This window comes from Lipomyces japonicus (genome assembly GCF_038497905.1).
Source record: "Lipomyces japonicus strain CBS 7319 unplaced genomic scaffold V1514scaffold_21, whole genome shotgun sequence".
Classification (NCBI taxonomy): Eukaryota; Fungi; Ascomycota; class Lipomycetes; order Lipomycetales; family Lipomycetaceae; genus Lipomyces; species Lipomyces japonicus.
Window position 1 is genome coordinate 63,741 of NW_027117833.1, and position 18,622 is coordinate 82,362.

The window sequence follows — 18,622 nt, forward strand, 5'->3', positions numbered from 1 at the left end:
GATGACCGCACTGGCAAGAAAATGCATTTATGCAGCGCGAATTTACTCCACTGAGAAACGTGATGTTTATGGGCATTTTGAATTGTCGTTTAATTTTTACAAATTAATTGGAATCACGTCTTCGCCTTTCCCCCGTCACTGAACGTTCATAGCAGAATTAAATAAAAAAGAAAGACTTATAATGGCTCATGCTGGTTTTTCAACTTCGGATTTGTTTGTGTTGTTGTCCAAAATCCCACCATATGTGTCTGCCACGGTGCAGCACATCACAATTGTGCTTGGTCATGCCCAGAGACTCATTACGCCGACCATTAATTCCCTTGCCACGTCAGAACCGGATATAATTTCGATTTTAATATTGCTTGTAATTGCGTGGTTGTCGCTTCTTGTATTAAATCAGGTGGTTAGAGTAGCATATGGTGTGGTTGCCATGGCCATCAAGGTCGCGCTGCTGACGGTAGCAGGCATTGCGGTCGTCTACGTGCTAAACAGAGGACCTGAAGATGCTGGTCATGATTTAGGATACGCCGTACGGACACTGATAGAATATGTTAAAAGCTTATAAGGCCACGAGCACTTGGAGTTGAGCGGTTAATTTTGTTCTTTTTGTTTTGTTTACATGTACATAAGCTAATAGCAAGGTCTAATACATATAAAAATGACCTAATCTAACGTCGCAGTGCAGTACGCGCACATGATTTAGTCTAGAGGCCAGTATCCAGGAAGGATAAAGTGCAGCTTTTCAAGACTTGATCTGGAGATGGCTGACGGCGAAGTTGACACGGCATATCTCATTGATCCTTCCAACGAATTGCCAACCTTGCCGGACTTGATTTCATCCTCAAGATGTTCGAGAATGGCAACCGTGAAGTTATGAGCGTTTTGTGCATTAGCCTTTTTTTTAAAAAAAATGCTGTTAGCTCTTTGGTGACTTTCATAATTATAGTAATTCAGATGAATTTACCTTTAAATGGCCAACAACAATTTCAACCGTAACTGCTTCCTCGCCTTCTCTCCAGGCATCATAGTCAGTAGACGTACAAATCATCTGATAAGAGATTTCCGCTTCCTTGGCGAGTTTGGCTTCCGGAATGGCAGACCTGAAAGTAAAAAATAAATCACAAGTTTAGTATTTCAATCCCAGTCATAAAAGCATCCCCCCCCCCCCCAAAAAAAAAAAAAAAAAAAAAAAAATTAAAAGAAAGCTCACATATTAATGATTGAGGCACCGAAGCTTCTATATATGTGACTCTCGGCTCTAGTGCTGAAAGCAGGACCTTCCATGCACACAAGGGTAAGATCCTTACCCTCGGTCTGCTTGGTATGAAGACTCACGCCGCTTGCTTCAAGTACGGGACTTGCCCTTGCAATAACAGCAGCCAATTGGTCATCGAATGGGTCTCCAAACCCGGTGTGACCAACAATACCGTTCTCGAAGAACGAGGACGGACGGATGCCCTTAGTGCGGTCGATGATTTGGTTAGGAAGAACAAAATCCCTGGGCTTGATATGTTCTTGCAAGCTTCCAACCGCAGAAAAAGCAATGATTGCCTTCACCCCGATGGACTTTAAGGCGGCAATGTTTGCCCTTGCTGGCACTTCTGACGGGTTAAATTGATGGTGCACGCCATGGCGGGCCAAAAACGCGATTGGGAACCCAGTCTTTGTACGAGAAATTGTAATTTGAGACGAAGGATGACCCCATGGAGTGCTGATAGTCAGCCTGGCTACCGGAGTCAAGGTCTCGAGATGGTAGAGGCCAGTGCCGCCAATGACACCAAGCAGAACAGGCTCTTTTTGACGTGGTCAGCTTGCAAAATCACAACAGTAACAACACGAGAAAAAATATCATACCGTCAAAAGTGGAAGGAAGAGAGCTTGTCATTGCGATTAACAAGAATTAAATAAATGCAAAAAAAAATAGTTATAGGTTATTTTGCTAGGCGGACAGATTTTGAATCCTGCCTGCAATCAAATTCGACAACCTCTGTTTTACAGTCACCGCAAGATGTCAGCAAAGCCATTTAGCACACACAAGCTTCGCACGTGACACATGTTACTAATATATTACGTACGTAATACTAATACGCAAGAAAATACAAGAAAATACAGGAAATAATAAGAAAGAATGCATTAAATTTCCTGGCAGGCGGCCAGTACGCATGGCTATACACTATGAAACTGAAGAAGATAAAATTACTTCTTCTCGAGATCGTTTCTGGAGATATAGACAGGTTAGTAAGTCGTTGAGGCTTTCCAGATTGAAATTGCCAAATAAAAAAAAATAAAAAAAAAAGAAATGAATTGGCTTACAGATGGGCCTCAAGCTCATCAAGATGCTCTCTCTGCTTCTGGAGAGAGTCTCTCAGGGCCTTGAGCTTTTCCTTCTCAAGCTGGCGGACCTTGGATACGTTTAGTATGATCACATCAACATTACGTTATGAACCCGAACAAGTACTTACGTAGAGATCCTCCTGAGCCTTTTCGCGTTTCTGGATCAAGTCAAAATCAGCAGATCAACAATTCAAGATGCATAAGTACTCACGGTAAAAGAGTCGCCTGATCTTTCACCGCCTGCACGAGGAGAGCCGGTAGAGCCCTCGGAATAGGCACGGATGGCGGACACGCGAACGGATGCAGCCCGTCTGACGGTGAGTCTGGCAATTGAAGTCAACATTATTGAATATAGATAAATCGATTGATTGGCTGATTGACAATTCTGAGGGGTGGAAGAGTGGCAGGGTGAAAAATAGGGCAAGCGCGAAAACACCGTCTCCGCGAAGTACGTAATTGGACGATATACAGTTAGAAGAACCGCATGCGTTACCCGGCCACAGTTGCGCTCTCTGTCACCTAACTTGCTTGTCACCAGCTAGCCAACCAACTCATGGGCAAAAGAGCGGTTGATCCAATACGCAGAAATAAGCAAACGCATTGAAATAAGCATCAATTTAGCTGGCTAAATATTTTTATTTTATTCGTGGCTCGCCTGTAGTGATTTTATGTATTGCTTCAAGTTTTGCGCGACATGGCAGTTATGGTAGATACGTCAGTGCGTGCATGCATGTGTGGGTTTAAATGTCGTGACAACTTACGCGGTTACGCGCCGACATCGTCATCACTCCTCCTGACGCGGGTTGGGTGCGCCCTCTCCTTCTTCCCTCCCCTTGTACTTTGAAAGCGTCGGTTCTTAACGTTCGTGAAGTGCGATTACTACTATTTCTCTACCAAAGCCAACAGTCTGCTTTTTATATAGTTTCTTTTTTAGACTTGATTAAGGTGCGTGTGCTTTTTTTTTTTGGTTGAACCTACTGTGATCGGTGCATTGTTTTGTGGTGGGCGTGGGTTCTACGAGGCTGTGTTCAGATCATGCATGCGATGACAGCCGACAACGTGTGAGTTTATTCAGCTTCTGTTCGATTTTCCACTATTTATATGTACAAAATCAGGGACGAATCCACGTTAATAGTGATAATGACATGGCATGCGGTTGCTTGAATGACATGGAATAATACCAAATCACGCGTAGCCTTTTTTTTTTTTTTGGCTTTGACACCCGCATGGATGGCATGGCAAGCAAACCTTGCGATCGGGAGACTTAATCTGCTTCAGATGAGAACAAGTTAAACTGAATTTGAATTTCGCTTTATGAATTTTTTGATTATTTTTGCAATATTGTGTTGTCAATATGCTGCATTTTTTGTTGTTGCTCTATTCAAAGCACAGAGACCGATCGACATTTATCTTGATCAATAACCTAACTATTTCTTTTTTTTTTAGCAAAGATGTCCTCTACCCGAGAAGATTCTGTATATCTCGCCAAGCTTGCTGAGCAGGCTGAGCGTTATGAAGGTTGGTGTGATGGGATTTTGCGGCCAGGTATGGTTCGCATGAAGAGACAATGGACTCACCGGTTTTTGTCTAGAAATGGTCGAGAACATGAAGAATGTTGCGTCGGCCGATGCCGAGTTGAGTGTGGAAGAGCGAAACCTTCTGTCGGTCGCGTATAAGAACGTGATTGGTGCTAGACGTGCGTCATGGAGAATCGTGTCATCGATCGAGCAGAAGGAAGAGAGCAAAGGCAATGATTTCCAGGTATCACTTATTAAGGAATATCGTCAAAAGATCGAGGAAGAACTGGCTAAGATTTGCGAAGATATTTTGCAAGTTTTGGATGCACACTTGATTCCGTCGGCCAAATCTGGCGAGTCCAAAGTGTTTTATTACAAAATGTGGGTTTGACTTGAATTTTGTATTTATGTACATAAAATTTTTTTTTTTTTGAGGTGGGAAATGACTGACTGGGGAAATGTGTTATATAGGAAGGGTGACTATCATCGTTATCTTGCCGAGTTTGCGGTTGGCGACAAGAGGTCAGCATCGTCAGACGCGTCGCTTGAAGCATACAAATCCGCGTCCGAGGTCGCAGTCACGGACCTTGCACCAACTCACCCGATCCGTTTGGGACTGGCATTGAACTTTTCCGTTTTTTACTACGAAATTTTAAACTCGCCAGAACGGGCATGTCATTTGGCCAAGCAAGCGTTCGACGATGCGATTGCCGAACTTGACACGTTATCGGAAGAAAGTTACAAGGATTCGACACTCATAATGCAGTTGCTACGGGACAACCTGACGTTGTGGACTTCTGACATGTCCGAGGTCAGCCCTGAAAAGGATACTAACGAATCCGGCGCACCAAAAGAAGCAGTTGGTGAGGCAGCTGTGGAAGATGCGAGGGATTGAAGTCAAGTTAAGTTAGGGAAAGGGCGGATTAAATATAAGATAGTAGGAAAGGAAATTTGGGTTTGCCAGTAGATCGAAAATGGTTCAGACATGTGACGCTGGTGGGAAAGTTGATGTTTAAATTGATGTTATTTGTTCTACTGTGATCTTTTATATATATATATATATATTTCTTAATTTACCTAACGGCTACCTTCTTTGTATCGTACATAATCTATATTTATACTTATAACTAATATAGTAGATTATTATAATATGTTGTATACCGCGCACCAAGTTGAGTCTGGCAAATATAGTCATCGCGTATAAACTTACGTGATTGAATGGCCCGTGCATTTATGCATTTATGCGTTTTGGCCGACGGCTAACTTGCAGCTTTTTGACCCAAAGCGGCAGAAAGGCAAAATATATATAAACATGTAGGGCGGACGGGCGGGCGAACGAAACGAAAGGATGCGCCGGGGCCATCAATTTGCCTTTCTCTTTTTGCTATTTTTCAACCCAGTACACCTCACCTCGATATGTATGGACATTAGTAAGTAACGTATGTTGTATAATTAATTATTCTGAAAAAAAACAAAAAAAAAAAAAATTTCAAATCTGTAGATTGATTGTGTTGTAAAAGGCCAGCTCAGATTGCAACATCAGTCATTTGTTTAAAAAGAAAATAGAAAATGTCCTGCAAAAGTGGGAAAAGAGAAAGATTCAAAAGGCAAAAAAAAAAATAATTCTAGACGTATATGAATAATGAATAGCATATGCCGTGCAGAAATAGCCAATTAATTAACACAGTTATGTAACAAACATAATACTACTACTGCTACTACTTGTGCAGTTATTATATACTGGATCGGAACAAGGTACGGCCGGTGTGGAACTAAGAATACATCTTAATACAGATACAGTTTCGTCGTTCTATCGGATGGCCCGCTTTTCGCACTGGACACCCGACCCGCGCTAAAGTTTTGCAATAATTTTTTTTTTTGCCTTGACGCGACGCGACGAGCCAAAATCCATGATGATGTACTATAATGCCCCATGCACATCATCAACAATCATCGTCATCACAAATTTTTTTTTTTTTTTTGGCTTGTCCCTCTTATGCTTTTTGGACACCTTCTCACTTACTTGCCTGCTCATTTCGAAATCAAAGGGTCAATTCAGGTCCTGGTTTTTTTTTTTTTTTCTTCGTCTCGTTTTTCCTTCCCTCGCTTCCCCCCAACTCAATTGCACTTGATACATCATAATAAGGCCTTATCGTCGAAACCCACATTACATTCAACTTCTACATCTGCTGGAGAAAAACCCTGAACTTGAACTCGTTTATTTTATTTTATTTTTTTGTGCAGTATTTCACTTATCAGCGCCTCTTGCTCATCTCCCAAAACCTTTTTTTTTATTTACAAAAAAAAAAAGGGCCGCCCCTTTCACCTGCCACCTGCCACCTGCCACCTTTGGTTTTTGTTTGGTCGTTTTTTCTTTTTTTTCTTTTTTAATTGGGCTAATCTTGGTATCCAATTTTTGTTATCGCAATTGCCTGCCTGGGCATTTATTTGGTGGGGAGCCAGTTTTCTAGATACGTCCGGTCTCAAATTCTTCTTAATATTCTTTTCTTTTTTTTTTTGTTTTTTTTTGGTTACCTTGTTTCACTTCAGTTCATTTTGCCTTGCATACCCTTGTCAAACTTGCGTCCAACGTTTGCTAATTACCAACACCGCATTATAACTAAACAATCGCAATGTCATCGCTTTCTCGGAGGGCATGCTACAAGTAAGCTCATGCCTTAAAACATGTTATTCCAAATACTCATCCCGGCTAACCATCTCATGTTTTTCCTTCAGGTGCGGCAATATTGGTCATTTCGCTGAAGTATGCTCATCACCAGAACGACTATGTTACAATTGCAAGCAGCCAGGCCATGAGTCAAATGCCTGCCCGCATCCTCGAACTACAGAAAGTACGGTATTTTTTATATGTGATAATGTCTTAACAATAAGATAATAAAATTTTAGACTAAACCCTGAGATTTTTTTTTTTTTTAGCCAAACAATGCTATCATTGCCAGGGCCTGGGCCACGTGCAGGCTGACTGTCCGACCTTGCGCATGACCGGCGCGCTCATGAGCAGATGCTACTCCTGCGGACAACCGGGTCATGTTGCACGCAATTGCATCACGTTGGCAGCCGCGGCAGCAGCAGCAGCAGCCGCGGCCGGCACGTCACCGTCAAGCACAACCGCCACGTCGCCGCCGGCAGTGAGTTCGAACTTTGCTGCCGCATACTTGAGCATGCAATCGTCAGCTGCAGCTGCCGCGGCAGCGGCAGCGGCTGCTGCGTTCAGAGGCATTCCCATGCGAACAGGCATGGTCGCTCCGACGGCCACCGCCGTGCACGCTGTCGGGCCTGCTGCCGTGCCACGGACCGCGACGATAATAGGACCGCCAGGTGCGGTGCCGTATGGCGGCGGAATTGTCAACAGCAGGGCCGCCACGTGTTATAAATGCGGCGGGCCGAATCATTACGCCAGGGATTGCCAAGCGCAAGCCATGAAATGCTATGCCTGTGGCAAGCTTGGTCATATTGTAAGTATTCAGATTTCACGAAAAAGAGGTAAAAAAAATAAGAATGTTAACATTAAGTGATAGAGTCGGGATTGCACGGCACCAAATGGCGGCCCACTGACGACGGCGGGCAAGACATGTTACCGATGTGGCGAGCAAGGTCACATCAGCCGTGAATGCTCGCAACAGCAACAACAGTCGCTGAGCAGCAGCACGTCATCAATTTCAAGTGCCAGTAGTACGACGTTGGCCATGAATGCAATCACAACCACGAGCACGACCCCGGCTTCTTTAACTGATTCATCCACCGTGTCTGGAGATGATGAAGACGAAGATATTATAAGTTCGCCGCCGGTCGTGTCAACCATTCAGCCTTTAGAGATTGCAGTATAATGTTTTTCATCGCAACCGCCTCATAACGAACAACGATAACAATAACGATACAATCAAATAAAAAAAAAACATTTTTTAAACACGACATGGATTTCTCACATTTGTTTTTTTTTTAATATTCTTCATCTAAAGCATTTGGTCATGCATAACATATATAACATATATAATATTTATTCTCACATACATGATACACAAGGGTGTTTTTTTTTCTATTTTTATATGTGGCAACATGGTGCAAAACAAATTATCATAAAGAACAAGAGAAAGGGTCAAAAAATGAATACGAAGAGAATTTTCTTTTAAACATGCTCAAAAGCTTTTAACAGTTTTTTTTTTCTTTCATTTTTTTTAATCATTTTAAATGTATAATTACGTCTTTATTATTTTTATTTTTATTTTTTTTTTTTTTTGGCATGAACCGGAGTTTGTTCTCTGTTTTTTATATAATTTTTTTTTAATCTTCATAAACACACACACACACACAAAAAAAAAAAAGTTACATTTAATATATATGTTTCATATTTTAATATTGATTAATATTATTATTTACTTAATTCATCTTTCAAGTATACCCATAATACTTTCAATGTTCGGCACGGGATTTTTTATTTTTAGCATCACGTGGTGATTATCAGTCGGGGTTGATTGTCGTCCAATCCAAGTAATTTGTTATCGGCCCACCCCCAACTTTAAAAAATGGGTTGTATATCTTATCGACATTTTCTTTTTTATTATCTTCCTTTTTTTTTAATCGTTCATGTTGATTGCACGAGTACCCCATACATATATTATGGTACCTGCAACGCTGAGCTTTACCAGTATTTATTTTTATATTTTGATGTCATGCTTTTCCTGCAAGTACCTGATCAACCGGAAAAAAATAAAGTTTATACATTCTTTAAAGTATACATATATGACTATATAGATATTATCTTGCTATCTTTTTTCATTCTTCATGCTCCACGTATCAGCCCTCCGCTGATTTCGAAATGCCCGCGTCATTTTCATCATTTTAATCATCATCGCTGTATTCATCGTATGACTCCTCTGACCCATCATCATCATCATCATCTTCTTCTTCTTCTTCTTCTTCGCTGCCGCTGCCGCTTTCATTACCGTCATCTTCAATGACACCGAATGGATCAATCACGACGTTGAATCCTAACTGAACAAATTCTTGCTTTAATTCATTAATCTTAACCGGATTGCATGCCAAAAAGACTGTTGCGGTCTGGTGATCAAACAATGGCTTCAAATATTTGTTCGCCACGGCTTGCAATTGCGAACCGGTAACCGTGCGAATGCTGGCCAAAAACTTGCCGGTCGAGTTTGCGCCCAATAGCTTGATTGATTCTTGCAAGTACTTGCGTGACGCGGCAGCGTAATAACTATTATCTGCTTCGGCTAATGCGCCCACGATGGTCGAGATTGCGCTGTCGATCAATAACGGTTCAAATTCGATCTTGCCATCACCGTAATCGTTCACGATTTGCTTGGCCTTGGAAATTGCCTTGCTCACGTCGGCACCACGGTAAACCCGGAATTGGTTCATGCCAGATTCGATCGATCGGGACAAGTTGGCACCGTAAGCGTATCCGTTACCTCTAATACCACGCCAAAACGGTCCTTCTACTGCTTCCAAGTACGCGGTGGCAACCGCCAATGCCGGAATATCTGCATGCTTAAAGTCCGTAAAACCGTGGGCGACCAACGTAGCAAATGATGACTCGGTCGATGGCACGGTTAGCAAGTACGCGGTACCGCTCAGGCCTTTGTTCACATTCACACTCGATCTCGGCACCGGCGTGAGTGCTGCCAACAACGCTGAAGACGACGATGAAGATGCACCGGTGGCAGATTTTACTATGGCATGCCAACTAGACACCGGGTTCGAGATCTGGTGCACGTCAGCCGTGACCAAGATGCGCAAGTTGCCGGCAGCAAACAAATGATCCCGCACGCTAACTAATCGATCAATCACGAATTCAGGCCGGTTTTTTAAATCCGTGCCAAGTTGCCTCCACACTTGCTCGTTCTCCAAGTCATCTAAAGCGCGCTTGGCCGACCGTGGCGTGAACAACAACCGGCGCAGAGCCGACCCGGTGACCACGCTGCCGTCACGTTTCAAACTGGGAATTGCCAATAAAGCCTTGTCTACGGCGACTTGCAACCGCTTCACGTCAAACTTGACATGCCAAATTAATTTTTGAAACCAATCAATCGCTTGCTTGTAATTGCCAGGCACGAATTGTAATTCAAACGTGAGTAATTCTTCAAATTCGCCTTCAAACCCGGAACTGTACTGATCACTAATCGTGTCACGTTTTAATTGCTTAACAACTTCTTCATAAGAAATTTCAATTCCGTCATCCAATACGATCGGCGTGGAAAAAAAATTTTGCAAAAATAATGACAAGTAGGGCAACAAATCTTGTGGCACTGGCAGAGTTGACACGATTATTGATATGCTGGCAAAATTCGACTTGACGTGTTCGACCTGAAGATACAAAGGGAATTTTTCTCCATTGTCCTTGCTGATGATATCCTGAATCTCATTTTTCACGCTGGTTTAATAATATTAGCAACTTAATTTAAAACCAAAAAAAAAAAAATTTTCCACATGATTGTTAACTTACGTTCCCTCGTTAAGTGCTAATCCAGCTTTGGCGGTAACGGATTGAATAAACTTAACCTTGGCCGGATCAGGTGCCGGGAAAGAAAACAACAGTTCATCAGGAATTTTGGTTTCGTTTTCATCTTGCGCAATCTTTAACCTGCTTGCCAATTTTTGTAATCCTTCCTTGCCTAATTCTTGCCTGCGCTTGGTTAATTGTAATTTTGCGTCTTTCCTGATATCGGACGCCAACTTGGCCGAAGGCCGAGCCAAGATCAGCACATGTGCCGGATTCAAAACCCATTTCCGTATCAGTGATTCCCAATCTTGAATGCCGTATTCACGAATAGCTTCATATTCGGTTAATTGTTTGGCAGTATGCAAATCCTTGCCATCAATCGATCCGTACAAGAAATCTTGAATACCAACATTAGCAAACGTGCTCGGATATCGTTCGGCAGATAGCGTGAATTGTAATCGTTCACGTTCAATCACGTCTTGCATCTGGCGCAGGTCAAATTCTGATCTTTCGACATGATCTAAAAGAACCTTAAAAATTTGGCCTGGAAGATTTTCTAATTTTTCCGTCGGAACACTGCCCAAACAAACAAACAAAATAAATATGAATTAGGATAAAAAAATTTTTTTAAAAAAAAACCTGCGTGTACTCACTTTTGAAACCACAAGTTATAACCAACGTTTTTAAAATCATCCGTGTACGACAATATTTCCGTGCACAAAGGATTTTCAATCTCGACAAACGCCTTGCGAAATAATGACACGTCTGAATCAGTAAGGTACATAAACAGGCAATGCAATGCCGTGTTGGTGACTTCGTCTAAAATGCTAGGTCCAAGTAATGAAATCAATACGTGGCCGGATGATTCATCCTTGTCAGGGAATTCAACCGATTCAATCACTCTGTTCACAAGCACCGGTACAGATTCGGTATCAACAAACGGACTAAAAGTTTTTAATCGTGTTAAGATTTACCAGAAAATAATTAAAACAACTTTGGAAAAAAAAAAAAATTACCGGTGTGATGGATTAGCTTCATCAAGCGTTGGCAACTCGTCATCAAACTTGGCAATCGTTTCAATCAATTCATTCTTTTCAACCGTGCCAACCACGATAATGCACAAGTTATCAGGACGGTACAATGCATGATAGAATTGTCTGATACGATCATTAGTGAGCACACGTAGCGCACCCATCAGTCCTCCAGTTTCACTCGAATACCCACTTGAAGCCGGGTACAAGATCTTGCGTGCCCGCAAGCCAGCAATCTCTTCAGCTTCGTTCTCGACCGCCTGCATTTCTGAGAAAACTACACCTTTTTCGTTGGCATCACCATCAATATGATAAACCTACTGTCCCCATTAACATGAGTTTTTTTTTAAAATAATTTTTTTTTTGTAACTCGCCTCGGTGTAGCATGCGCTGTCGGTCAAGGTCGGGTTGATCAAATGATCCAAGTATACAGGCAAGAGTAGCCTGAATCCTTCCCAACCTGCAGTCGTGAGCGTATACACGGTCGAATCCGTGGCCGTCCACGCGTTCGTATTTGAAAAAGCCCTGTTACCAAGAGTATCTAACAGGCCCTTGTATGGGTGCTTCTTGGATCCCATAAAAATCAAATGCTCCTTTATTTAACCCAATATCCATCGTCAGCCAAAAAGAACCCTTGATTATAATGTAATAGTTATTTACCAATGTATGAGGGCAACCACTATCATCTTCAATCTCAGTCGCAACAGCAAAATATCCTTCCACGGTCGCACGTTCTTGCTCGACCAAGAGCAATTGCAACCCGGTTCTAGACGACCGCCATTTCGTGATGATTGATGGCGCATACGATGGTTTGAACGACGTGATTTGTTTCAAATGAGACATGACCCGTAAAAAATTCAATATGATTATTTATTGATAATCCTGTATCATGTATCAGAAAATTGAGCCACTAAAAAAATAATTGAATAGATCGTATAATTAAAAAAAAAAAAATGCTACGTGAGCTTCAAAAAGATTGCCAGTTTTCAAAGCGCCCGCAGAAAAGCAAAAGTTTATTTCCGCGCGGCTCAGCCCTAGCCCGCATTATGTAAGCAGACCGTGTCGAATGGAATGTCGCACAAAAAAGTTCTGCGAAAGCAATGACCCGCACGCAACCTTTTTTTTTTTGACAGGCGACAAAAGGTTGTTTATTCCCCACGGTTGATTTGACTTCAACACTCGTCGTCAAGGCAAGCTGAAATCGATATAACACAGCGATATATAGTATCCGCAAGTTCACGAGCGTGACGGTGGCCGGGGGGTTTTTTCATGGCACACCCTTCGGATCAACGTATCCCGTTGGCAGTATGTCAAAGCTTAACGATGGTGACGATGATCATGCGGATGGAGCTGACTGAAATTTTATAAAACAGGTTCTTGCTGCCAATAATGGCGTGGACGGTCAACAATCCGGCGGATCAGTGACTGCCGCGACAGCAGCAGCAGCGGCGGCAGCAGCGGCTGCTTTTTCACGACCAGCCACGGACGCGTTGTTGCAGATGCGTTCGGCCATGGACGACATGCGAACCGAAATGCGGTCCGAATCTGGCATGATACGCGCCATGGAATCACAATTACGATTAGTATGTGACGAGATCATGCACATCCGTCAATCACAAGATGACCAACGTGCGGCCGTGATTTCGCTTGCGCAATCCGTGCAATCATCAGTGCAAGACATGCGAGCATTGATTGAACGTGAATTCGCGAACGTGAGAAGAGAGATCAGGCAAGAGGCAGAGTTGATCAGGCGGCAGAACCGGGTGGAGGCAAATAACGCGGCAGATAATGCCAGGCAATCCGTGCAACGAACGGCAGAGTTTGCCAGGGACTTGGAAATTATTAGTGAAGTTGCCAACAGGGCGTATTCACGAGCTTCGCAATTGCGGGCTGAGTCGGACCGATCTGGCATGGCTCATGAAGATTTGCATACTCAGCAGCAACAGAGTGACGCCACAATTTCAAACATGCAACGTCATCACGGGGGTCAACAATCGTCACCATCTGCATCTGCAACACAATTTCTTCCACAACTTCAAGCTCCTGGTCATGATCATGACGATAACAATTTGCATCATCAGCAGCAGCAGCAACAGGAAACCACAAATCGGCAACAACATCTGCAACCGTCACAGTCACAATATTCAGCAGAACAACAATTCACGCCACAATCACCCGCACCATCACTAATACCACACCATCATTATAATCATCCATCGTCCTTATCATTTCAGGTACCTCAATTTGGCAATTTTGCTGACGCCCAGGGCATGATCGCCCGTAATAATTCCGCGATAAGCACGACAGCTAACGATAACACGGGCATGACGCACCATGGCCCAACCATCCCATTGCCTTACACGCGAGGTCAGTCCTTGTCAGACTTTCGATCTCAAGCACCACCACTGCCACCGCAAGCACCACCACAATCGTCACAACTGCTACAATCACCATCAGGCATGCCAGCAGATACCACCAACAATAACAACAACCATAATGATAATGATAATAATAATGTTAATAATAACAATACTACTAATAATCCTACCCCTCCTCCTCCTCCTCCTACTACTACTACTACTAATAATAATAATAATAATAATAATAATAATGGAAGCAGCGATGAAGAATCCAATTACATCCACGTGATGGCTTCGAACCTAAATTCGGTGCGAGACATTTGGCTTGAATACGCTCAGGGATTAAACGGTGGTCCCAACTTGAAAGATTTGGAAAAATTACATGGCACGGTATGGCGTGGCGGTCCCAGGTCTGCTCAAAGTCGCAAGTTTCAACGTCGCCGGTTACTTTATGAAACCATTGAACGTGGCATGACAAGTGGCAGGTCATTAGATGAATGTTGCGCCGTATTAGAACAATTAAGGTACAAAAATGATGGCAGCAAGAGGTCATTAACTTGGTTGTTGCAACATATTCCTTTAGACTTGTTTAATTAGTTTTTTTTTTTTTTTTTTTTGGTTTATTCGGAGTTTTGGATATTGCTCTTTTTTTTTCATGTTTGAGGGAAGGAAAAATAGAATCGTTAACGGTTTGTATGATTATGAGATTATCTATATTGTAATATCTATTTTGGTGTATATTTAAAAAAAAAAAAAAAAAAAAAAGAAATTAATAATCATTTGAATAATTCCGGAACCAAGGCTTTAATTTCCAAGAAATCTCGCAATTCATAATGACCTGCCTTGGCAGGTGGAGGATTATCTAACGGATCAATATATTGAATAGTTAAATTCCATCCAAATTCTTTTGCGCCTTTAATGTTTGCTATATCAAATTGGCATTAGAAACGCAAGAACAAAAATATTGATACAAAATGAGCTTACTGTAGCTGTCATCAATAAAATAACATTTATCGTTTGAACTAACACCGGCATCTTTCATTGCTGATTATAACAACATGTTAGATATAATTTTTTTTAAAAAAAAAATAGTTTGTAAACTACCTCGTTCAAACATTTCCGGTTTGGGCTTGCAAATTAATATCGGTTCACTATAATCGCAAAACGTGACGCCTATGTATCCATCCATGAGCAACGACCGAATACGGTTTTATATAGTTAATTTACCTTCAAATATGTTTTCAATATCTAATGCTTTTATAACTCGTCTAAAAATAACATCAAATCAAAAATCTTTCGTTAGCCTTCTCATGCACCAAAAAAAAAAAAAAAAAAAACAACCGAGCATTACTGTGCATGAGTCTTGTATGCGTTTGTAAACAACCATAGTTTTACTTTTGATTTATCAAACGATAATAAGAATTCCTTCAATTTTGGGTCTGCATCAATCAACACTCTCATGTCGCTTGCTGTTAGAAAAACAAAAAAAAAAAAAAAATAAAGTAAAAGTACAATCGTGAGATCATGCCTGGTTTAAGAACTTGCGCGATAGGTAACGCGTCGTCTACTTTGCTGTTATACTCTAACGGATCTGTCGCCAGTGGGTCATGCATGTAAGTTATAAAGCAAAAAACAAAAAAAAACATGATTTTTTATAAATATTTCTCAAGCTCACCAATCTCATGATGTCGAACTATGTAATCGTTAATTAATCAGTTAAAATTGAACAGGTATATATATGTATATATGTATGCCCGGTTGATACCTAATCCCTCAATGGCAAGACCATATTCCTGGTAAATATTCCCGTTAGCATGATTCATCCGACACTGCAAGAACAAAAACAAAGTTATGTGTTTTACCTTGTAATACTTTTGATGAAGAATTGATGCATCATTAAAACTTAAATTTAACCGTTCCATAAAATAATCATCAATCAATTTTGCCATGATGTCGTGGATCTTGTAAGATCTCGGATAAAGACCTGGGCAACGGTTAGTCCAAGTAAGATTTGATGCTAAAAATATATATATACCATATTACTCACAATTATCAATATCAAAAAAAAAAACAACCTTGTCAGTCATTATATATATATATGTATTATCCTATTTTTGTTTCTAATATTTAACTACAAATACAGAAATGTGTGTATTTTATCTATCAGTAGATAAGCTTTGGAAATTGCCCCGGAGAGCCCGTTGATGACTCAGGCCGAGGGCAAGGGCAAGGGCTAAGCACTTTTACACTAATCCCTCAATCTTACAGTTGTTTTATTTGCCTTTTCTTCTTGGTTACTCTCACGATAATATCAGGTCCTTAAGCGACGCGACTAAAAAGATTCACCCGCGTTGGTTAATATTATTTTTGAAAAATTAAAATAAAATAAATCAAAAAGAAAAAGGAAAAAGGAAAAGAAGAAGAAGAAGAAGAAGAAGAAGCCAAAAAAAAAAAAAAAAAAAAAAGAAAAGAAAACGAAAGAGAGTACTAGCTTAAACCAAATCATGTCACAAACCGGCGGCACGACCACTCCGTTATCAACGTCGTCGGCCACGGCAGGCATAACAACAACAACAACAACGAACACGACAGCAGCAGCAGCAGTAGCAGCAGCAACGGCATTTGCAGCAACAAATCAATTACCTTTTGATCCGATCGTGGAATGCCAGAAATTAATTGATTTGCGGAATAAGGTCATTGCCGGTGCGATTCCACGATTCGCTGCTGCTGCTGCTGCTGCTGCGCCAGGGCGCTCACAATATCACGCAGAATATAGGCCAGAGGAGGAACATGGCGGCCGGTTGGTGCCAATAATACAGCAGCAGCAGCAAGGAGTGCGAGATGATTACAGACATTTTGAAGATTTGTATTATGCTGATGATTTGAAGCGTAAGCGCGAATACGATGAGGAAGACTGGCGGGAACGGGAACGGGAACAGGAACAGGATAGGGACAGGGACAGAGAGCAACGGCCACCGTTACCACCACCACCACCGCCGGTTGCTCGGTCGCCTGTTTATTATGATGGCGGTGGCGGGCCGTCACGAGGGTATTCTGACTACGTTGCACAACAACAACAACAACAACAAGTCTATAATCCTGTTACTGCTTCTGTTTATGCTTCTTCTGTTGATAATATTCATGGCGATTCATATGGCAGGCCGGTTGAGCCGGCACGATATGGACCGCCGCCTGGTTTTGGTGCTGGTGCTGGTGCTGATGGGTATGTGCCACAGCTGGCAGTGCAGGCCAGCGCGAGCATGGGATATTCTCAACAAGTGGCAGCCAGTCAGCAGGCACAATTAATCGGACCGGGCGTGCTGATGGAAGACGGATACACGAGGGATACCCAGCGAGGATATGAGCTTTATATTCCTTCTGCTAATAAAAAGGGCAGGTTCTTGACCAAGACTGGCGGCGGCGGCGGGTATGTGCCTGGTGCACCTGCAGGTGGGTATAATAACTACGCAGTGCCGGCGCATTGGCCCGTGGTGCAGCAAGAACGAGCATGAATGAGTAATGATTGTATGTGTACTATGTAGGTCTAAATATATGTAGTTATAATATAACGAGCATGAAAACCGTAATGATGGCAATTGTTACCCAACACGACAAAGTTATCATGACATGCATATATATATACATGCAAGACATTCACTTAAATGTAATGGACAGTTGCCATAATTTACATGGTGTTATTGAGATAAACGTGAGACATAAATTAGACTTTTGATTCCAGTTACAGTACACAAAATATATAAACCTTCCAGACAAAAAAACGTTTACTCCTTGGTCTTCTGGGTACCTCTGAGCAGACCGGTTCTTCTGGCGGCAATAAGACCAGCCTTTTGTCCGGCAACAGCTCCTCTGCTGATGGTGGAGGCCTTACCAATGTGCTGGTGGTTACCACCACCGTGAGGATGGTCAACCGGGTTCATCGCCACACCTCTGGTCTTGGGCCAAGAGTTCCTCTTAACCTTGTACTTGTGGAATGCGCGGCCGGCCTTGAGCAATGGCTTGTCGATACGGCCGCCACCGGCAACGACACCAATCACACCACGAGCGTCAGACGACACAATCTTCTTAGCACCCGATGGGAGCTTAAGACGGGTCTTTCCCTCATCAGGGTTGTGGCCAATCACGATGGCGTAGTTGCCGGAAGTCCTGGCCAGGGCGCCTCTGTCGCCAACCTTCTCCTCAACGTTGCTGATGATGGTACCTTCGGGCACGGACGAGAGCGGGAGCACGTTGCCAACAGTCAAGGCAGCCTTCTTGCCAGCGTAGATGAACTGGCCAGTGTAGATGCCCTCATTGGCGATAAAAGTCTCCTCTCTCAACTTGTACTTGTAAGGATCACGGAACACAACCTTAGCCAAAGGCGCGCCACGACCGGGGTCGTGAATGATCTCCTTGACAATTCCGCGAACGTAGCCATGACGCTCAGAGTAGTCGAGCGTTCTGAGCTTGGCGGCACCCTTGCGGAGGCGGGTGTGGGAGGTGAAGATGGAGCCAGCACCTTTTCTCTGATTACGGATAACGCGACCTGTGAAGCGACGGGTTAGAACAGACTGGAGTGAAAACAAATGAAATGCGCGTGTATATCGTCGTAATAATAATCGAATACACTTGCGCCGTGTTAAGGCTTACCCATTGCTACTTCTTGGTGATGATGTTGGTGATGGAGAAGGTGATGAGCGACTTGGCCAGCAAAACAGCCGTCGACAGCGGGCCCAGCGACCTTACCCAACCCTGGCCCAGTGTTGTGACGCAGGGCCCAAAGCCCGCGGCGAGCGCCAGCCCTACAAACGCAGTCACGGCAAGCGTGCTAGGGCAAGAACGGTCACGTGCAGCTGCCCGTGCGCTGCCCCGAGTGTTTGTTCGCCCTTGAACCGTCAGCAC

General features: G+C 42.8%; 10 protein-coding genes across 10 annotated transcripts; 5 read left to right on the top strand and 5 right to left on the bottom strand.

The window, feature by feature from the left end:
- Positions 1 to 54: 54 nt before the first annotated feature.
- Positions 55 to 689, top strand: V1514DRAFT_331442 (uncharacterized protein). The gene has a single exon (XM_066927684.1). The coding sequence runs from the start codon at positions 182 to 184 to the stop codon at positions 563 to 565; it is 384 nt and encodes a 127-aa protein (XP_066783142.1). The 5' UTR covers positions 55 to 181; the 3' UTR covers positions 566 to 689.
- V1514DRAFT_331443 (nucleoside phosphorylase domain-containing protein) lies at positions 584 to 1,980 on the bottom strand (the record flags this gene model as incomplete). The annotated part of the gene is made up of 4 exons (XM_066927685.1): positions 1,855 to 1,980; positions 1,211 to 1,793; positions 965 to 1,100; positions 584 to 894 (listed from the first exon to the last, which is right to left on the bottom strand). Coding segments are annotated over exons 1-4 (940 nt in total), but the record flags the coding sequence as incomplete, so codon positions are not given.
- Positions 1,981 to 2,034: 54 nt separating this feature from the next.
- Positions 2,035 to 2,743, bottom strand: V1514DRAFT_331447 (mitochondrial ATPase inhibitor, IATP-domain-containing protein). The gene is made up of 4 exons (XM_066927686.1): positions 2,546 to 2,743; positions 2,463 to 2,492; positions 2,314 to 2,402; positions 2,035 to 2,218 (listed from the first exon to the last, which is right to left on the bottom strand). The coding sequence occupies exons 1-4, from the start codon at positions 2,675 to 2,677 to the stop codon at positions 2,197 to 2,199; spliced, it is 273 nt and encodes a 90-aa protein (XP_066783144.1). The 5' UTR covers positions 2,678 to 2,743; the 3' UTR covers positions 2,035 to 2,196.
- A 1,042-nt stretch (positions 2,744 to 3,785) lies between these two features.
- V1514DRAFT_281253 (14-3-3 domain-containing protein) lies at positions 3,786 to 4,746 on the top strand (the record flags this gene model as incomplete). Its single annotated transcript, XM_066925066.1, has 3 exons — positions 3,786 to 3,852; positions 3,926 to 4,232; positions 4,323 to 4,746. 3 exons carry the CDS (start codon positions 3,786 to 3,788, stop codon positions 4,744 to 4,746), a joined length of 798 nt encoding a protein of 265 aa, XP_066783145.1.
- Positions 4,747 to 6,271: 1,525 nt separating this feature from the next.
- V1514DRAFT_78616 (cellular nucleic acid-binding protein) lies at positions 6,272 to 7,880 on the top strand. The gene is made up of 4 exons (XM_066930137.1): positions 6,272 to 6,516; positions 6,588 to 6,703; positions 6,789 to 7,327; positions 7,391 to 7,880. The coding sequence occupies exons 1-4, from the start codon at positions 6,485 to 6,487 to the stop codon at positions 7,697 to 7,699; spliced, it is 996 nt and encodes a 331-aa protein (XP_066783146.1). The 5' UTR covers positions 6,272 to 6,484; the 3' UTR covers positions 7,700 to 7,880.
- An 831-nt stretch (positions 7,881 to 8,711) lies between these two features.
- V1514DRAFT_320211 (Metalloenzyme, LuxS/M16 peptidase-like protein) lies at positions 8,712 to 12,206 on the bottom strand (the record flags this gene model as incomplete). Its single annotated transcript, XM_066925990.1, has 6 exons — positions 8,712 to 10,263; positions 10,336 to 10,908; positions 10,986 to 11,276; positions 11,349 to 11,680; positions 11,738 to 11,956; positions 12,024 to 12,206. 6 exons carry the CDS (start codon positions 12,204 to 12,206, stop codon positions 8,712 to 8,714), a joined length of 3,150 nt encoding a protein of 1,049 aa, XP_066783147.1.
- A 288-nt stretch (positions 12,207 to 12,494) lies between these two features.
- On the top strand, positions 12,495 to 14,320 carry V1514DRAFT_307315 (transcriptional activator of glycolytic enzymes-domain-containing protein; the record flags this gene model as incomplete). The annotated part of the gene is made up of 2 exons (XM_066925693.1): positions 12,495 to 12,668; positions 12,737 to 14,320. Exons 1-2 carry the CDS (start codon positions 12,633 to 12,635, stop codon positions 14,318 to 14,320), a joined length of 1,620 nt encoding a protein of 539 aa, XP_066783148.1. The 5' UTR covers positions 12,495 to 12,632.
- Positions 14,321 to 14,413: 93 nt separating this feature from the next.
- V1514DRAFT_331460 (HAD-like domain-containing protein) lies at positions 14,414 to 15,875 on the bottom strand. Its single transcript, XM_066927687.1, has 10 exons — positions 15,771 to 15,875; positions 15,586 to 15,707; positions 15,489 to 15,516; positions 15,399 to 15,416; positions 15,252 to 15,314; positions 15,075 to 15,162; positions 14,951 to 14,991; positions 14,828 to 14,896; positions 14,708 to 14,767; positions 14,414 to 14,648 (listed from the first exon to the last, which is right to left on the bottom strand). Exons 1-10 carry the CDS (start codon positions 15,808 to 15,810, stop codon positions 14,500 to 14,502), a joined length of 678 nt encoding a protein of 225 aa, XP_066783149.1. The 5' UTR covers positions 15,811 to 15,875; the 3' UTR covers positions 14,414 to 14,499.
- A 291-nt stretch (positions 15,876 to 16,166) lies between these two features.
- Positions 16,167 to 17,307, top strand: V1514DRAFT_331470 (uncharacterized protein). The gene has a single exon (XM_066927688.1). It carries the CDS (start codon positions 16,228 to 16,230, stop codon positions 17,233 to 17,235), a length of 1,008 nt encoding a protein of 335 aa, XP_066783150.1. The 5' UTR covers positions 16,167 to 16,227; the 3' UTR covers positions 17,236 to 17,307.
- A 123-nt stretch (positions 17,308 to 17,430) lies between these two features.
- Positions 17,431 to 18,415, bottom strand: V1514DRAFT_331471 (60S ribosomal protein uL2). Its single transcript, XM_066927689.1, has 2 exons — positions 18,371 to 18,415; positions 17,431 to 18,266 (listed from the first exon to the last, which is right to left on the bottom strand). Exons 1-2 carry the CDS (start codon positions 18,372 to 18,374, stop codon positions 17,506 to 17,508), a joined length of 765 nt encoding a protein of 254 aa, XP_066783151.1. The 5' UTR covers positions 18,375 to 18,415; the 3' UTR covers positions 17,431 to 17,505.
- Between the last annotated feature and the right edge of the window lie 207 nt (positions 18,416 to 18,622).

Bases quoted from the DNA above. Each gene is read 5' to 3' on its own strand.
- V1514DRAFT_331460 (XM_066927687.1), bottom strand. From the start codon at position 15,810: ATGACTGACAAGGTTGTTTTTTTTTTTGATATTGATAATT. The intron at 14,897-14,950 runs GTAAATTAACTA...ATGGATACATAG, and splicing joins TATTGAAAACATATTTGAAG to GCGTCACGTTTTGCGATTAT. The intron at 14,768-14,827 runs GTAGTTTACAAA...TGTTATAATCAG, and splicing joins ACCGGAAATGTTTGAACGAG to CAATGAAAGATGCCGGTGTT.
- V1514DRAFT_78616 (XM_066930137.1), top strand. From the start codon at position 6,485: ATGTCATCGCTTTCTCGGAGGGCATGCTACAA. The intron at 6,517-6,587 runs GTAAGCTCATGC...TTTTTCCTTCAG, and splicing joins TCTCGGAGGGCATGCTACAA to GTGCGGCAATATTGGTCATT. The intron at 6,704-6,788 runs GTACGGTATTTT...TTTTTTTTTTAG, and splicing joins GCATCCTCGAACTACAGAAA to CCAAACAATGCTATCATTGC.
- V1514DRAFT_331442 (XM_066927684.1), top strand. From the start codon at position 182: ATGGCTCATGCTGGTTTTTCAACTTCGGATTTGTTTGTGTTGTTGTCC.
- V1514DRAFT_331470 (XM_066927688.1), top strand. From the start codon at position 16,228: ATGTCACAAACCGGCGGCACGACCACTCCGTTATCAACGTCGTCGGCC.
- V1514DRAFT_331447 (XM_066927686.1), bottom strand. From the start codon at position 2,677: ATGTTGACTTCAATTGCCAGACTCACCGTCAGACGGGCTGCATCCGTT. The intron at 2,493-2,545 runs GTGAGTACTTAT...GACTTGATCCAG, and splicing joins GATCAGGCGACTCTTTTACC to AAACGCGAAAAGGCTCAGGA. The intron at 2,219-2,313 runs GTAAGCCAATTC...CTATATCTCCAG, and splicing joins GATGAGCTTGAGGCCCATCT to AAACGATCTCGAGAAGAAGT.